Raw genomic sequence first — 17,141 nt, forward strand, 5'->3', positions numbered from 1 at the left:
TATAGACATTGGTTTATAGTATGAGCACAGAAGTTGCTGCAGGCTTTGTCAGTTATGTTATTATCACCCCATTGTGGGAGTGGTGATCCACAAATTGCAAAGAAAGACCTAAGGGGGGAAAAAGCTTTACCAGTCCCTTCTCATGTATCAGTCTTTTTTGGCAGGGTGATGTCCCCAGGGGGTAGATGCTGTATCTCTGGTTCTGTTGGACCAAGTTTTTATAGAGCCAAGACAACAGACTCAAGCAGCAGCGATTCTTTCATTCAGTTTAATGCTGTAATGTATCAGTTTGTTCAGCATCAAGGCTAGATCAGCCAGGCTCATTTTTATGGTCGATTAACTATTCTCTCATTTGTATGCAGTGAGGTTAGTTATAAATGATGCGGGCTGGAGTCAAGATAATAGCCTGTGGATTCCACCTTTTGAAATGTTATATAAACCCTGTGCAGAAATGGTCTAGTTGTAAAATCTGTATGCCAAACACAATACTCCATATGTTTATTAAACTGATGTACCACAGGTGCAGTTTCTCCCATGTATAATTACAGAACATCATAATTTACATATAATGTTTGAACTTTTCATTATCAGTGAGTAGAGACATGGTCAGTGTGGAGGGACTGAGGAACTGAGACTACTTGCAAGCTGGGTGCGAAAAGAATTGAAATGCAAAAAAAACAAAAAAAACATTTGATATTGTTGGAGGTCTTTAAGAGATGTGCATAAAAAAGTACAAATATTAGTAATCATTACACACAGAATTTTTTTCTTTAATGTGAGAACACAGGGACCTTTGGGCCTTTCACGGCCTACATGCTTTTACATCATACGCCTCTTGTTCTACACATGTAAGACAGTGTAAGAAAATAATGAATGTGCTATTATTCATTTCCCGTGCAATATTTATTTGAGTTCAGTTTGAAGGCTTGGTGCCAAAATGAAAATGTGCACCTGCACTCCTGTTATAGTGACACTTTTTTGAAATACATGTATTGGTTAATTACATTCAAGTTTAGGCCTCATTCTTTAATGTTATCTAACAATATGAAATCTGCTAAATGCCAAAGTTGAATTGTTACCTACCTGTTTTCTTCCCTGCATAATAGAAGAACCAAACATGTTTTGATTTGGCACAATGCAGCAGCTATCAATATGGCAGTTTGGAATTGCACAGAAGAAAGGAGAAGGGGGAAAGATCCCCTAAAATTAAACACTCTTATCAAGGTGTCACCCTCCCACCACTACCACCCCCATACGTCCCTTTCACCTTCTCCTCTGGCTGAATGCTAACCATGCTTAAGAAGCTGATGAAAGAAATAGATCACTTGCGTAGGTCGCAGTGGCCCAGATAAGGGCCTCACATGGCTGCCATCCAACTGTAATTAACTATTGTCAAAGTGATTAATCATATGTCTACAGAGGTGGAGTGCAGGAGGCTGCCAGTGACCTGTGAGGTTTAGTGGAGCTAAAATGTTAGAGAGAGAGAGAGAGAGAGAGAGAGAGTTTGGAATCTAATTATTGGCAAAAAACAAATCAGTGCATTAATACATATGCATTAGTAAATGAAACATGACATTTTACTTGACATAGTCTATATCGATGATGTTCCACTTCGGGGATTGTTCAGGTGCCGCAGGAAATTCCGCCGCATGCCCCTCTTTTTAGGCCGGATGTCCGGCACTTTCCTCTTTCTTTGTGTTGGCGTTCTAACCTCCGGTGGATTTCTGAGGACTGTGGTTAACTGCTCCTCAGATCTCTGCAGGGTAAATCCAGACAACTAGCTAGACTATCTGTCACTATATGTGAGTTTTCTGTTGCACGACTAAAACAACCTTTGAACGTACACGTGTTCCACCAAAACAAGTTCCTCCCCGAGGCCATTTTGCGGGGGATGATTGTAATTGGTTTAAAGAAATGCCAATAAACCAGAGCATGTTTTTCTCCCATCCCGGAATGCTGTGTGGACTAGCCAGACCCTCCTCCGCAGCGCTGTGGAGGAAGGTTTGGCAATGCGAGACTAAACTCTTACATGACAGCGTCACTGTCATTTGAAAAATGGACATGCTGTGACTTCACCAACGCACACTTTCACACACACCTCCTGTGCACCCTGTAATGAACATCCAGTACTTGAAAGATAAAGCACACTTGTGATCACAGCTTGAAGCGTGTTAGTGTAAACTGGTTTCACTCCAGTTGATCTGTGATCGGCATCTTGCTGACTTTCTCTGACACCTCAATGAGCACAGCCACACTAGCTGCAGACAGCATGTTACCTAATGAGCTTTCTACTCTACTGCCCAGCAACGCCCCCACCCCCCACATTAAAAGTTCTGAGCATCTGGTAAAAGTTATATTTAAGACTAAACAGGTGAAATGAAAAGAGTATAGCTAACGTCATGAGAGCAATCAAGATGTGTGTTGTTGTTCTTTTTAGCCATGCTAATGGAATGGCCCTCCGGATGGAAATGTCAGTCTGTTGGGTAGTCAGTCAACCACTTTGGTCCAGACTGAAAGCATCTACTGACGTTTTGTACAAACATTTGTGGTGCCCAGAAGATGAATCCTAATTACTATGGGGATCCCGTGACTTTTCCTCTAGCACTACCAGCAGGTAAAAGATGTCACTTTCCTTGTGAATCTCAACACATGCTGGCACAAAATTTGGTCCAGAATTCCGTGGTTTCCAGATGTTGTTTCCTACGGTCTTTGGTGATGCTCTGACTTTTCCTCTAGCAACACCATAACATTGACATCCGTGGTTTTGAGTGAAATGTCTCAACAACTTTTGGATGGATTGCCGTGATTTTCATGTCCCCATTAAAATGAATTGCTGATCCCCTTTAGCCTAGAAATCTAGACACACCCTAGGGGCAGCAAATGTAATTTGCAGCCAGGGGGTCTAGCAACTCTGCGTTGGCTTGCGAGCTGGAAAAAAACAAACTCTGGCCGGGCCAATCACAATGTGTATAGAGTCGATGGGCGGGCTTATGGCTGGTCCTGCTGGGAACAGCGGTCTTTGGAATCGGCTTTGGCCGCGTCTCTGGAAGACTTGGAGTTAAGCTTTTCTTTGAGAAAAGAACAAAGAACGGCACTGAAGTCCTTAAAAAAGGAAGATGTGTTCGGAGTTTTGCCGACCGGATACAGCAAAAGTTTAATCTATCAACTGGCGTTGCTCTGCCTGGTTGTAGCTCTATCCTATTGCGTGCAAAGAGAATTTGAAAGACAACCGTTTATCCCGCCCCTCGGATTGAGCCCTGCCAATGGTGAGTTCCCAGACCCAACATCTTGATGTGGGTCTGGCTTGTCAGGCTAGATCCCCTTATCATCTAATGCCATTGTTTCACAGACTGTAAAGATTATACCGACTGAACATCGGCTTGTTAGCATTTTCATTGTGAGCATGTCAGCATGCAGTGTGCTCATAGTAGTGCAATTACTTCAAAGCACAGCTTATTTTATTGATTTCAGGTTTATTGAGCAGGGACAATGCACACTAATAATACATAAAACAAATGTAAAAATCAGCCATTAGGCTGTGGCTAAGTAAAGCCTAACAGGGCTGCTTGTATGGCTACAGCATCATATTCTTGCTGTCTCTGCTCTTGCCTTAAGGATAGGTGCCCAATTTTTCAAGTCTGTCTTAAAACAACGCGCATATGAAAACTGAACAAGTGATCCGGAACTTTCAGTCTGTGCAGAAAATGATTTCCTGGTTTCTGAAGTTATTATGAGCGGTCTAAGTTGGTTAAATCAAATGTATAGCGTTCAAAGTTACAGCTCTTTTAGTATGAAATTCTCTTTGTGTTTCCCCTGTGAGTTTTCTTGTTGAGTTGCAGTGGAGGGATATTAACACAAAGAGAATTTTCTACTGGAAAGACTAACTTTGGGAGAAACTTAATTTGATTGACTCCCACTGCTACAGCCTTATACTAACTGTAGATACACTTTGGAATACTTTTTTGTATGGAACAAGGACTGTGGATGTTGAAACATTGTGAAAGCCTGTGAGTGATGCTGGCAGAGAAAATGAAAATTACAGCTTTCATTGTAAAAGCTTCATAAATATATATATATATATACGGTACAGAAAGACCAACAACGGGACAATTTAAAAAAATGTTGCCATCTTATTCATCACTAAATTCACTTCTGACAACTCTTTAAGCGAGAAATGAACTGTTAAGATTTCGAATATAGGCAGTCTTGCGAAAATTAATGCGGAATTGACAATTTGCTTCAAAGTTTTCGGAGTTGAGAAGCTCCATGGAGTGACGTGACAGCCAGCTATTGCCTAGCTCATCGCTCGGGCCAGTCCTGCTCAGAGACCCCGCTGTAAGCCGGAGGTCTCTCAGACCGCTCTCGTAAATAAGAGGCTTTTATTTCGCCGTTGACGGTTCGTTTGTTTAAATATCACAACACATGTCCATCATAAGATTAACGGGAACCTGTGGTTAACTGTCTTTTCGGAGTTAAACTCCGCAAGCGTGCCCTGCGGGCTTGACAACCTCGCTAGCCGGCCGACACACACACACACACACACACATACACACACACACACACACACACACACATACACACGTCCACAGCGCAGCAGGCAGAGGCGGGGGAGAGAGAGATATACCCGTTTCTCTTCAGGAGACAAATATGCTATATACATTAGATTTAGTATTTAGTTAATACTTTTTTTGGTGTATTTGTTTACTGATTTTAACGCTATAGATCAGGGGTCATCAACTACATTTTTCCAAGGGCCAGAATTTTTCTAAGCAGACACTCTGGGGGCCGGACTTTCAAATAAAGAAAATAAAATGTATTTATACCTAATACGCCTATTCTTGTTTGAAATTTTCACTTTCTTACTGAATTAATGCTATTTTTTTTACATGTATTTGTGTGAGCAAACTCCTAAAAAACATGGAAACTCCATAATGATAACAGGCTCTTTAAGTAGAAAAAGATCTCAGACTAGGAGGCAGTTCACTGAGGAGTGATGGTTAAAGTCTGTGATTATGGAAGCATTACTGTAGTAGGCAGCGTCCTGATTGGTGGAAAATGCTTGCAGAAAGAAACGTGGTTGTCAGGTAAACATGTCACTGTCAAAGACGCTGAAGCGAAAAGTTGACGTGGAAAAGCCAAAAGCCCAGCTTTAATGATGAATGGACTGATAAGCAGGCTATGCACTCGTCATGTATGCCTCATTTGCAATGAAACGATGTTGTTGCAAAATAATACAACCAGCATCATCAAGAATTAACTGCCAGTTGGAATTTTGGTCTCCATAGATTTACCGCTCCAGCGGAGAGTTTGGTTTGTTCAGCCAGCAGTGGTTTATAAGAATTTGTCAAAATTTCCAGATTCCCGGCAAAATAAGATTAACAGTTAGACTAGCCTACAAACCGACAGCTTTTGTTTCAGCTTGTTTGTAAAAATTCGCTATTAGCTAGAGTAGAGCTGTGTTTGCGTAAAACAGCGCGGTGGACAAGAGTGGACTGAGCAGACAGAGCAGATTGATATATCGCTTCCTACATGTTTATGCTGGTCTACACAGGTGAGTGCATTGATAAGTATTGGCTTTTTACTCACGAAGGTTTTATTGTAGCCTATTTACAGAAAAGAGACTAGCGTGAGTTCATCTGCCCCAGCGGCCGTTGGTAACTCTGTATCGTTCCCAGTCAGGTGCTGCGTCTTTTAACGCACACACATCTCGGCTCAGCTGTGTGTGTGTTTTAACGCACATACAGGGGGCTGTGTTTTTGGTCTAAATGCTTGAAATGATAAATAACAGAACGCATTTTTTCCTCTTTACATTTTGTGAATTCATGATTATTCTGCGGGCCAGACTAAAAGCTTTGGCGGGCCGGATGTGGCCCACGGGCCGCCAGTTGACGATCCCTGCTATAGACCGTTGCCGTGCTTGCATCACTCCCTTACCCCTCCTATAGTCCCCATGGCCACTTGGCCAGTGCGAATGCAAATGGAAAAAAACGGTTTTGGGGGAGAGTAGTTAGTAGATCTTCTTAGAAGTGGACTTTTATTATATCTGCGTTCCTGTAACTACTTGGTCGGAAAGCGGCTATTGAGGAAATGAGTATGAAAATGATATATGGAACAATCTCGAGAGATTCATAAAGGGAAAGTGAAACTCATTTTTTTTCTTTCTATTTGCTTTGTTATCCTAAAACAAAAGACTACCAAGAATGAAAAGCAGAAAATAGAACTTGATTAAAGAAGGAACAGACCATGTTTGGAGGCCTCCAAACAGCTTATGAAACATAATGTCTTATCAGAGCTATAAGGATAAAATGCAATTTAAACTTTAGCGGGAAAGACCTTTCTACCATAAGAACAAAAGGAAGAGAGGTAGACAAATGAAGCCAGTGAAGGCATATAGGTAGAGAGGAATAATGTTGCTTTTGTGGAAATGCTATCACTAGTGAGTTTTCATATAACTCCGTTTGGATTTTCTTTTTTTCTCTAAGTCATTTTACGTCTGTCATCATTTCTCTAAGCATATGAAAAGAGGCCTGAAGAAAGCCAGTAGTTTGGTGCTGAGAGTGAGCACTAGTGAAGGGCCAGAGGAGAACAAAGAACCCACTGCCAATTTGATTATTATATCACACCTATTCAGAGAGTTAATGTGGTGTCTCAGATGTCAGGCCGCTCTCTCTCTTTCTCTCTCTTTCATTCTAGCCTCTTTCTTCCCTCACTTATCCATCTCCATTCCTCTCCCTCGCTCTCTTACTTCCATCCTCTCCTTTCTCTTTGCTTTGTGCCATGGATCAGCCCTTACTCTAGGGGCTTTGATGAAATCCTTTCAAGGCAGAATGTGACGGTCTGAAATGTCATTCTCCGATCAGATGTCTCTTAAACAAGGCCTGTCATATCATTTGGTACGCTCGACTTCATTCCGTTTCACGTCGGCTTTCACAAACACAATCGCTCAATGAAATCACTTGTGGCTCCTTGGTTTTTCTCCCACTTATGTTTTACAAAGAAAATTATACAGCACATTGGAAAGAAAGCAGTGCTATTCTTCAGGTGGATACATTGATTCCCTTTACTCTGACATTCATCTGATAGTCCAAGAGTTCACCAAAGACCACACCAGCAAAGTTGCTTTGACTGGACAGAGGTTATGCTGCCTTTAGTCAGTCCCTCAGCAGGAACAGTGTGTCTACTTTGTTAAAGGTCCCATGGCATGAACATTTCACTTCATGAGGTTTTTTAACATTAATATGCGTTTCCCCCAGCCTGCCTATGGTCCCCCAGTGGCTAGAAATGGTGATAGGTGTAAACCGAGCCCTGGGTATCCTGCTCTGCCTTTGAGAAAATGAAAGCGCAGATGGGCCGATCTGGAATCTTCTCCTTATGAGGTCATAAGGAGCAAGGTTACCTCCCCTTTTTCTGCTTTGACCGCCCAGAGAATTCTCTGGTTTTAGGTAAAATGTCTTAAAAACCTTTGGATGGATTGCCCTGAAATTTAATTCAGAAATTTATGTTTCCCATGATTTGTAATAACTCTGGTGATCCCTAAACTTTTCATCTAGGGCCATTATCAGGTCAAAGTTGTTCAAAAATATTTAATTGTGATCAATTGCATAATTTTCCATAGTTAACTCGCAAATTAATAGCATATTTTTTATCTGTTCTAAATGTACTTTCAAAGGGATTTTTTTCAGGTTTTTAATGCTCTTATCAACATGGGAGCGGACAAATATGCTTGCTTTATGCAAATGTTTATTATTATTGCAACAATCCAAGACAATGATGAATACTGTTTAGAATATTCTCCAGAATAACCTCAAAGGTATACTGTATGCTCAAAAAACATGCTGAAAGTATAATATCGCAAACTCAAGCCCATCAAGCAAAACCATATAGGCATATATAGCCTGGTTAGCACACCTGGTTGAGCGTGTGCACCATGTACAGGGGCTCAGTCCTTGTCGCAGCGGCCGTGGGATCGGTTCCGACCTGCGGCCCTTTGCTGCAGGTCATTCCCTTTCCTGTCTTAATCTGTCCTATAAATAAAGGCATAAAAGACACACAAAAATAATCTTAAAATAAAAAATACAAAAATAACACTAACATTCTGACATTAGCGTTTAGTTCCACGCACACATAAAAAATAAAACATAATATGGCCACTTTAAGAGAAATTACTGGGAGCCTGTTAGCTGAAAAATATGTAACAAATACAGTATGAAAAGACACAAGGGTACATATCGAGGGAATATACTTTATGTACTTATGAACATGTTGCCATTCATTCGATTTTGTCTACTTCAACCCACAGAGATCAGAAGAGATCACAATCATTTATTTGTCATTGTAAAACACTGTCACAACAAAATTTAAGTGCTACTCCTTCTGGTGCCTAGAAGTATTCATTCATATGCACACGCCATACCCTTCCACAACCATACCCTCACATCCACCACATACACAGCGACAGGTGCATAGTAGTATACATTCATACACTTACTCATGCCGTACTCTCACACCAAAAAATATTTTTTTTAGAAAAAGATCACACTACTGGAAAAGTGCAAATGCAGTGCAAAACAGGCAAGATAATCCAGTCCTTCCAGAAAAGTTTTTTTGTGATTGTTGCGAGCAAAAATCCTTGATTATGCGGCACGTTTTCTTAAAAAATGCGATGGAATATGCGGGATATTTATGCAATTTTATGCGATGAAATTGCGGGAACTTGCAAAAAATGCGGGAACTTCCCCCAACACCCTGCTTTTTTTTAAATTAATTTCCAAAAATAGTTTACAGATATTCAGTCATTGCAATAAGTAAACAAATAAGATACAAAAATATATACAAATAATATAATATTAAAGTAAAAATAAAAGTAATAGTCTAAACAGAGGGAAATAAAAGATACAAAAGAGACAGACTTTCAAAAATCGTTAATAATATAGACAGCAGGAGCACTTAAACAAAGAGATTTGAGTAGACATCAGATATTAAGATAGCTTTCTTATTGGATACCAACTTAAGAGACTCAAAGTACATGTCAAATTCAACCTCCAACACCCTGCTTTTCGATGATGTTCACGTCGCGTAATTACGTCACTTCATAACGTTCCCATGGCAACAGGGGAAAATGGCTGCTCTTGTGTGAAGTAAACGCAACATTTTTTCAACTTTCTGCTAAGATATATGTGACATTTTTGCAACGAAAATGCGGGGATTATGAAATCATGCAAGCGCCGCATATTTTGCACGGAAATCGGCAATTTATGCGGCGAAAGTGCGGCATATTTGAAAAAATGCCGCCCCGGCATGAATATGCGGACTTTGGCTGATTATGCATGGAATTATGCGATCGCATAATCGCGTTTTTCTGGAGGGACTGATAATCATTCAGCATGATGAAGTCCTATTACTGTAATTGAATGTTAAGAGTTGTGATGGCTGTGGGGAAAAAGCTGTCTCTGAACCTGGGTGTGTGGGTTCTGACAGACCTGTAACGCCTGTTAAAGTGATCGTGGCCTGGGTGAGAGGAGTCCTTGATTATATATTTTTTTGCTCAGGGGCATTGGCCACAAAGTAACTTTTTCCATTGACTTTAACACTAATGCTGCTCACAAAAGTTTAATCAAGTGTTTCCAGACAAGCTAACGAGCAGCTGAGAAATTGAAGGGGCTGACTGAGGGGAGTATCTCAATCAACACTATGCCAGTAGAAGTTTTCTGACACCTGGAGGGAAAATTCCCCGTTGCTGTAACTCTGTATCTCTAGTGAATTTGAACATCGTTTCTTGGCCAGGTACTGCCAGGGAGTTTATAATTGAGTTGAGACTCAGGAAATACTCATTAAGACGTTGTCAGTCGCCAGAGGAGGCCACCCTCAATGTGTTCAGACACCACTGAGACTGCAGCTATTCCAGAGCTCTTCTCTTCTCCAGCTGGAGGGCAAAAGTGTACTTCTGTGTGCAGGTGTGTGTGTGTGTGTGTGTGTGTGTGTGTGTGTGTGTGTGTGTGTGCGTGTTTCAGAGTCAGCATGTGTGTGTATTCATGTGTGATTGCGTGCATCGGTTTAATAAACTCACAGGTCCGTGGAGCACCATCTGCCTGCACATTGTTTGATGGAGCAGGGGCTGGTTGTGAGGGACACCCTTGTCACCCACTATGTGTGACAAACTTTTGATAGAAACACCTGTTTACTGTCTCGCTCTACCCACAATCTCCCCTGGAGCAGCTGTTTGAATGGAAGGAGTTAATGACAGGAGGCAGCCTAGCCTGTCCTCTCTTATTTTTTCTAGTTTCTTCTGTATATAAAGTCGCCTTTAAATTTAAAAAAAAATTATTCAGTTTTGACGTAATTTGGTATTTACAGTACAGGATTTTTTTTTTGTATTGATGCACATAACTTAGCACGCTGAGTTCTATGTAAATTATGTTTGGACCCATTTTGCTATTCAAAGGTCCACTCTCGTAGCCTGATGTCGTCAAACTCAGATTCTGGTCAGAATATGAGTCCGATACTGCTCCACTGGGCTGTGATTTTGGGGCGTGTTTCAACCGAACCAGGAAAGAAAATGCCTCTGCGCTCAATTGGATAGACCTACAACCAATCAGAGCAACGGAGTATGCAACGTATGTTGAGCGACGCATTGTTGTCAACAGAGCTCAACTGCATCTCTGTTGTAAACTAATTCAACCCAAGCGCTGTTTGCTGACGTGGTTGATTACGTTACTGTTGATCATCTGTCCATCATGGTATAAAGACCGCCCGGACAATTTGATTGGTCCGAACAGCTCTGGTTGGAGCATAGTTGCTCCAAAACGGATCAAGTCCAGACCGAACTTCCTGACCTCAAATGTTGTGAGCGTTCAGGCTACCCCTCTCGAGCATTCTGTTTCTAAAGTAAAAATTTGGACAGTACACTTAAGATTTTGACCCTAAGCATTCCATAAATTATGTTGCTCCTGACCTCGAAATCGGTCACACGGACAAATGATGTACGTCATATTTCCTGGTTAAATTAAGGTTAAATAAAAAAAATAAAATAAATATGTCATTTCAGTCTTATCACTGTTCTAGGTGATGTGATAATTAAATGGAGCCTTGAGGTGTCTACCCATTGATTGTCTGATGTCCCCCTGCCTGCCTCAGATGCAATTGATTAGAGCACTATCTATGATGAGGCAAAAGTAGCACGCGCACACACGCACACACACACACACACACACACACACACACACACACACACACAAAACTGCTGCTCAGTTTGAAACTGAGGGGATTTCTGTACAACGTGAGGGGATCTCGGGTCACAGCTCTTTGTCAGTAAACAATATCATTAACAATACATAATGAGGCAGAAAATATGATGTAAACAACCTGGTGGGTTTAGGGTAGTGTATAGTAGTGTGTGTGAAATGTAAATGCAATCGAAGGGGATGAATATTCCATTGCCAACCACCTGCTGGCATGTATAAAAGCATCAAAATAAACATTAAATCACAAATATTAGTTGTTTTTTTTAGTTTATTTCATTTAGTAGGGACCATGTACAAATTTAAACATAAATGTTACCATTTGATGCATTGTACCAGAGTTAGCCTCAGGCTAATTTACATCTGCAGTCCCCTGGCAGGGCACAATAAGAAAACATACAGACAACAACAACATATTTTTTGCATTCCACTTTGTAGTGGCTTTAAAAGAAAAGGCAGATTGTCTAAAAGTTGAACGGCAAAAAGGTACGTTGCAGTCATAGATAGAAGCATTACTAGTACTGTTTTACTACGTTTGCTACCGCTTAAATCCAACCGTGCAGTACCGTAAAATGACATGAAATTGAAAATAAAATCTTTCAGCAGCTAACAAAGCACTTTTACAAGGAGCATGGAAAGCTGTCTAATGTAACTACACTGTAAAACAGGCTCAGCTGCAGCAGTACCTCAGTGGCCATCAGCTGGCCCATGAATGCCCTCCTATAGGCATTTCATTTAGTGTGTTAAATAAGGGCCTAATGAAAAGCCCATCTGGCTAAGAAAACAAGGAAAAGTAGGAGCCAAAATGACCGAATTCCTGTCATTATCTGTAACATAAAATAAGATTTTCGGATAATTTGGTTTTCGGGTTTGTCGCTTTTTATTCAAAACAACGAATGGCACCCCGATTTATTTATTTTTCTCTGTGTGGAGGTGTGCGTTCCATTTGGTTCGTGTGTCATCTCCCTCCTGTGTGGTTTGTACCAGGGGTCAACGGGAAGCGTACACGTGCACTCAGAGGTGAATCTGCAATGCAGGAGAGAGCTCCAGCAGCATTTCCAGGAAGACAGATGGATGAAGTTTATTAAGCATGTGACAGTTAACACCCCCAGTAGGGCGAAAACACTGCGGGTGTATAAATAAATGTTGGCTTTACCAGCCCCTACCTCCTGTTATTTACACACCAGTCAACATTTCTATTAGGCATGAATTATGGCAAAACGTGATTATCCCTGCTATGATCTTTATGAAGGCCTCCCTCTCTCTGTATGTATGAACAACATTTCTACAGTTGTTATATAGATTACAGATGCACGCAGGCCAGTAAATGAATTACTTTATCTAATTTGGAGGTTTTGCGCTTCGGGAAAGCTACTTTGTAATCACGGACAGATCCCTCTCTCCCTGGCTTGTGTAGGAATGTAGAATAATTAGACTTCATTTGTGTTGTAAGTGTTAATTGCATGCTTTTTTAAATTTATTTTTTTAATCTTCATTCTTTCTTCTCAGACGTCGAGTCAACAACAAAAGTAACAAAAGAAATATGACAATTCTAAAAGCTATGCAAATGTCACAAAGTGTTCTCAAGTCCCTGAATGATCGCTATGATTTTACAGATTATGTAGAGGACCTAGTGCTCATTGCATTGTGGAACACGTGTGTTTAAAACAAACAACTCTGAGCCCCTCTGGGATCTTTAAAATGGATGAGCGTAAACCGTGCAAAGTATGCTTATACTTTGATCCCGTACTGCGTAGCTTTAGGGACCCTTTTCTCTTATAGCACCTTATCTGTTCTTACATGCATGAATTCCAAAATGTGAATTCCTGACCTTTCCCCTAGAGACGTCGCCAGTGTTTACTGGAGCTTTTAACACCGCTATGTGAGCGTGAGGGTGCATATTTACACGGTGATGATTTGTTTCAGCCTTTGTCCTCAATTTGATGGTAGATTCAAGCCTCTCGCAGGTTATTATAAGAGCTTTCGAGCTTTGTCGAAGGGTCTTACAGCAACGTAAAACATGGCGCATAAGTGTTAGCTTTCGCTTTAGGTGGATTTAATTTAATCACTCACATGGCTAATCATGATTAGATTATCTCAAGATTATCACCACACACCAGCGTGTGCGTGTGTGTGTATGTATGAGTCCTCCCAGAAACGAGTACTGTATGAACTTGTATGACTTTTGTCATTTGTGATTGTATACTGTATATATGGTTGTGTATGTATAATATTTCCGTTCTCTGTACACATCTATATTTCTTATTTGTTTAACTCTGAATGGCTCTGTGTTTATCCTCCAGACTCTGCCGACCACAACATACGAGTTAGAGATTGTGGCCAAGGACATGGCAGGAAGTGAGGTGGGACTGACAGGAACAGCCACGGCTACCATTACCATCACAGACAAGAACGACCATGCCCCCGAGTTCACACATCCGCTGGTGAGAAAAATCCATCCTTTTTTTTCCCTCATCTATTTCGTTTGAACTGTGGATTTTCTTTTTGAATCCCCTCGTGCCTTGCATGTAGCTTCTTCAGACATGTGGGGAACATGTGTTTGTTTACCCCTCCAGGGAGGGCAGAGGTCGGGGTCAGTTACATCTCTCAGATGTACCGTATTTACTCTAAGACAGAGGAGGACAGGTCACATCGACAGGGCAGATACTCTTCACATCCCATTGTACGGTGGGCCAAGACGGTTCAACACAAATACAAAAGCCTCAAAACAAACGCAAAAGCCACAACGGAAGTGAGTGGCATTGGAAGTGATCGAGTTGTTGACAAACGAAAAAGTTATTGAACAACGTTGCTTATTTGTTACAATCATTTAGTGACAGTAATCATAATTAGCAAGGAGCCATGTTTCACTTACTTCTCAAACATACAAGAACTTTCTTCCTCCGGCTCCATTTGTCAACAACACACTCACTTCTGTTTTCACTTATGTATTTTTGTTGTAGCTTTTGCGTTTGTGTTGTGGCGTTTGTGTTTTACCTTTTGCGTTAGTATTGTAGCTTTTGCGTTTGTGTTGTGGCTTTTGCGTTTGTGTTGAACCGTCTCGGGCCACCGTACCATTGGCATGCTTGAGCCAAGGTCTCCTGGTTAAGGGCTCTCAAACTAATGTGTTGGATTATTGAAGCATATGGTGAGCCCTGTCAAGCTTTTTTAATCACAAATGCATTCAGGTCTACTTTAATTTGTTTTCTAAATGACTAGGTCGAGAATATGACATTAAAGGGGCTGTACTCGTACTATTAAAAAAAGAAAAAGTGGTCTGGGATTGGCTCCACACTCTTACAGACCCTTCTCCCGCTCGTCAAATACCAACGCTTTGTCACGACCCCATCTGATAGCGATGCACGAGGCACTAACTTGCACACACGGCCGAACCGGCTAATGCTTTATAATTGAAACCCTCGGTGCAGTATGACTGTTAAAAAGTCAGAGCAACAGATTGGTGGGTATGACATGTCTTGTTGTTGTACAGAGGGAATTAGCGGCGTGGAAATTGAATTCTGAACTTATCAGGACATCAGGTAAACACAGAGGGAGTGTTAATATTGCATTACTCGAAAGCAATCGAAATGGAATCAGCAAGTCACCTGCACCACGCTCAGTTGCCCCCACATATACCGCCACCTACACATTTAGGACTTATTTAAAGTGCTCATATTAGGCTCATTTTCAGGTTCATAATTGTATTTAGAGGTTATATCAGAATAGGTTTACTGAGTTTAATTTTAAAAAAACACCATATTTTTGTTGTACTGCACATTGCTGCAGCTCCTCTTTTCATCCTGTGTGTTGAGCTCTCTGTTTTAGCTACAGAGTGAGGCATCACACTTCTGTTCCATCTTTGTTGGGAGTTGCACATGCACAGTAGCTAGGTAAGGACTAATAGCCAGTCAGAAGCAGAGTATGAGGGCGTGCCCTGACAGTACCTAGGTAAGGACTACTAGCCAGTCAGAAGCAGAGTATGAGGGCGTGCCCTGACAGTACCTAGGTACGGACTACTAGCCAGTCAGAAGCAGAGTATGAGGGGTGCTGCCGCAGTACCCGGTAAGGGACTACTAGCCAGTCAGAAGCAGAGTATGAGGGCGTGCCCTGACAGTACCTAGGTACGGACTACTAGCCAGTCAGAAGCAGAGTATGAGGGCGTGCCATGCTAGCAGCTAGCCGAGCATTATAACGTGTGTTACAAAGTGACCACGTTTGTCTCTGAAGTAAAGGCTGGACTACAGTAGAGCTGTTTGGAGCAGTTTGTGAACAGTGTTTTCTGTTGGAGATGGTAAGTCCCTTTGGGGTGGACTTTGGGCTTTTTCACTTTGTAAACCTATAACGTGCACACAAAAAAAAAATATAACACAGTAAAGAAAGGGATAAAGCCAAAAAGCATAATATGAGCACTTTAACTTAGTGTGATCTTTCGCTTTCTCAAATAAAAAATATTTCTGTCCGTGTCTTGAAAACGTAACACTCAGAAAATGTCCAGCACAGATCACAGGGTGTGCATAAGCGTGCAATAGAACGTGTGTGACATGCAATGACACATCAGTGTAACTGGGTGATATGGGTGCAGAGGCAAGATAAGGGAATCTGTGAGCTGGTGTGGGAGTAGATGTGTTGTGGTTCAGCGATGGTTTGTTTAGTCAGCAGTGCCTTAAGGCATTAGTGAAAAGCTAGTAAACCGGGATCTGGCAGTCACGCTAGAAAATAAAATGTACATGTACAAAAAAACAAAGAAAGAAATAGCACCCAATAAATTGCACCTATTGGCCGTTTGTGCCACTTCGTGATGAATTTGTCAAAAGCTGCTGCCGTGGCTGTTTTCTTTTCCCTCTTCATCCCTCCGTCTCACCTCTGGAGGTGGGAATAGAGAGAAAAAAGAGGTCCTGGAGAAAAAGACCCTCCGTGGGTCTTAAGGTGCAGTTGTAACACTGAGTTGTGTTGTTCTTAATGGAAACGCCTGCAGCTGTTGTCAGGTTTCGAAACACATCACACTTTGCCCCAACCAAACCTCCCCTACAGCCCTCCCATGATGCATTGTGGTGTCAGGGGAGCTTGTAAGGAGCGCAGCTCAGATGTGAAATGTTACAGCTCAGAGGGCTCGGCAGGGTGCAGGGTGCACCATGTCCGTGTCCCAGTTAATGTTCTCATTTCTCACTGGGAAGAGATTCGTTTAACGGCGTGGAGAAATGGAGCTTTTTAAAAAAACAAAAAAAAACAAGTGTTTGAAGGCGCTAAGCTCCCCGTATAAATCCTCTACCCTCCACTCTCCCTGGCCCGCCTCCAACCTGCCCATGAATCATCTATGACCTCTCAGATGACCGCCATCATATTGCGAGCGCGTCGGCGAGTGCGCTGGGTTTGTGTGTCAGCGGCGGCTCTCAAGCTTTTCACCGTATAAATTATTCAACTAAACATTCAAGTCTTTTCATAGAAGTTTCCAAAAATCCCTTCCTTCAGAAGAATCCTGAGTTGTCTTCTCCTAAAGACGCCACCTCCTGCAGACGAGACCTAAGCTTTAAAAGCTCGTCTTCCAGCGTGAGTGCAGAACTCAAGCGGGGAAGGATGGAGAGGAGGATAAAAAGATTCTAACATAGAAGGATACAGAGAGAGAGAGAAGGAAAAGCAAGCAAATGAATGTTCAGGAGATGTGTTCATTCCTGTTATTATTCATTAAATCCAGTCTAGCTGGGTTTTAGGAGTTGACATTTTGTTTGAATTCAGCAAACATAATCCCCACGTAGGGTGCCTGTGTTTTTTCCTCAGACCTACCTACCTCAGCTCTATGCATAGAGACAGCTATTCATAGCTTGTGAAGTCTTTGCCTCAGACCACCACTCCACTCTTTTGTACACCCTCAGATCAGCCAGCAGGGAATCCGTTCTCCTTTTCCTC

The 17,141-nt window shown here is 41.7% G+C and overlaps 1 protein-coding gene across 6 annotated transcripts in view; it reads left to right on the top strand.

The window, feature by feature from the left end:
* Positions 1-17,141, top strand: part of cdh13 (cadherin 13, H-cadherin (heart)) — a 460,326-nt gene that overhangs the window by 336,226 nt on the left and 106,959 nt on the right. For all 6 annotated transcript variants that reach the window (XM_039809525.1, XM_039809523.1, XM_039809521.1 and 3 more), the window contains one exon: positions 13,541-13,681. In XM_039809525.1, coding sequence (XP_039665459.1) covers positions 13,541-13,681 — 141 coding nt within the window. The remainder of the gene's footprint in view (positions 1-13,540; positions 13,682-17,141) is intronic.

Source organism: Perca fluviatilis, chromosome 8, assembly GCF_010015445.1.
Source record: "Perca fluviatilis chromosome 8, GENO_Pfluv_1.0, whole genome shotgun sequence".
In the NCBI taxonomy this organism is placed as follows: domain Eukaryota; kingdom Metazoa; phylum Chordata; class Actinopteri; order Perciformes; family Percidae; genus Perca; species Perca fluviatilis.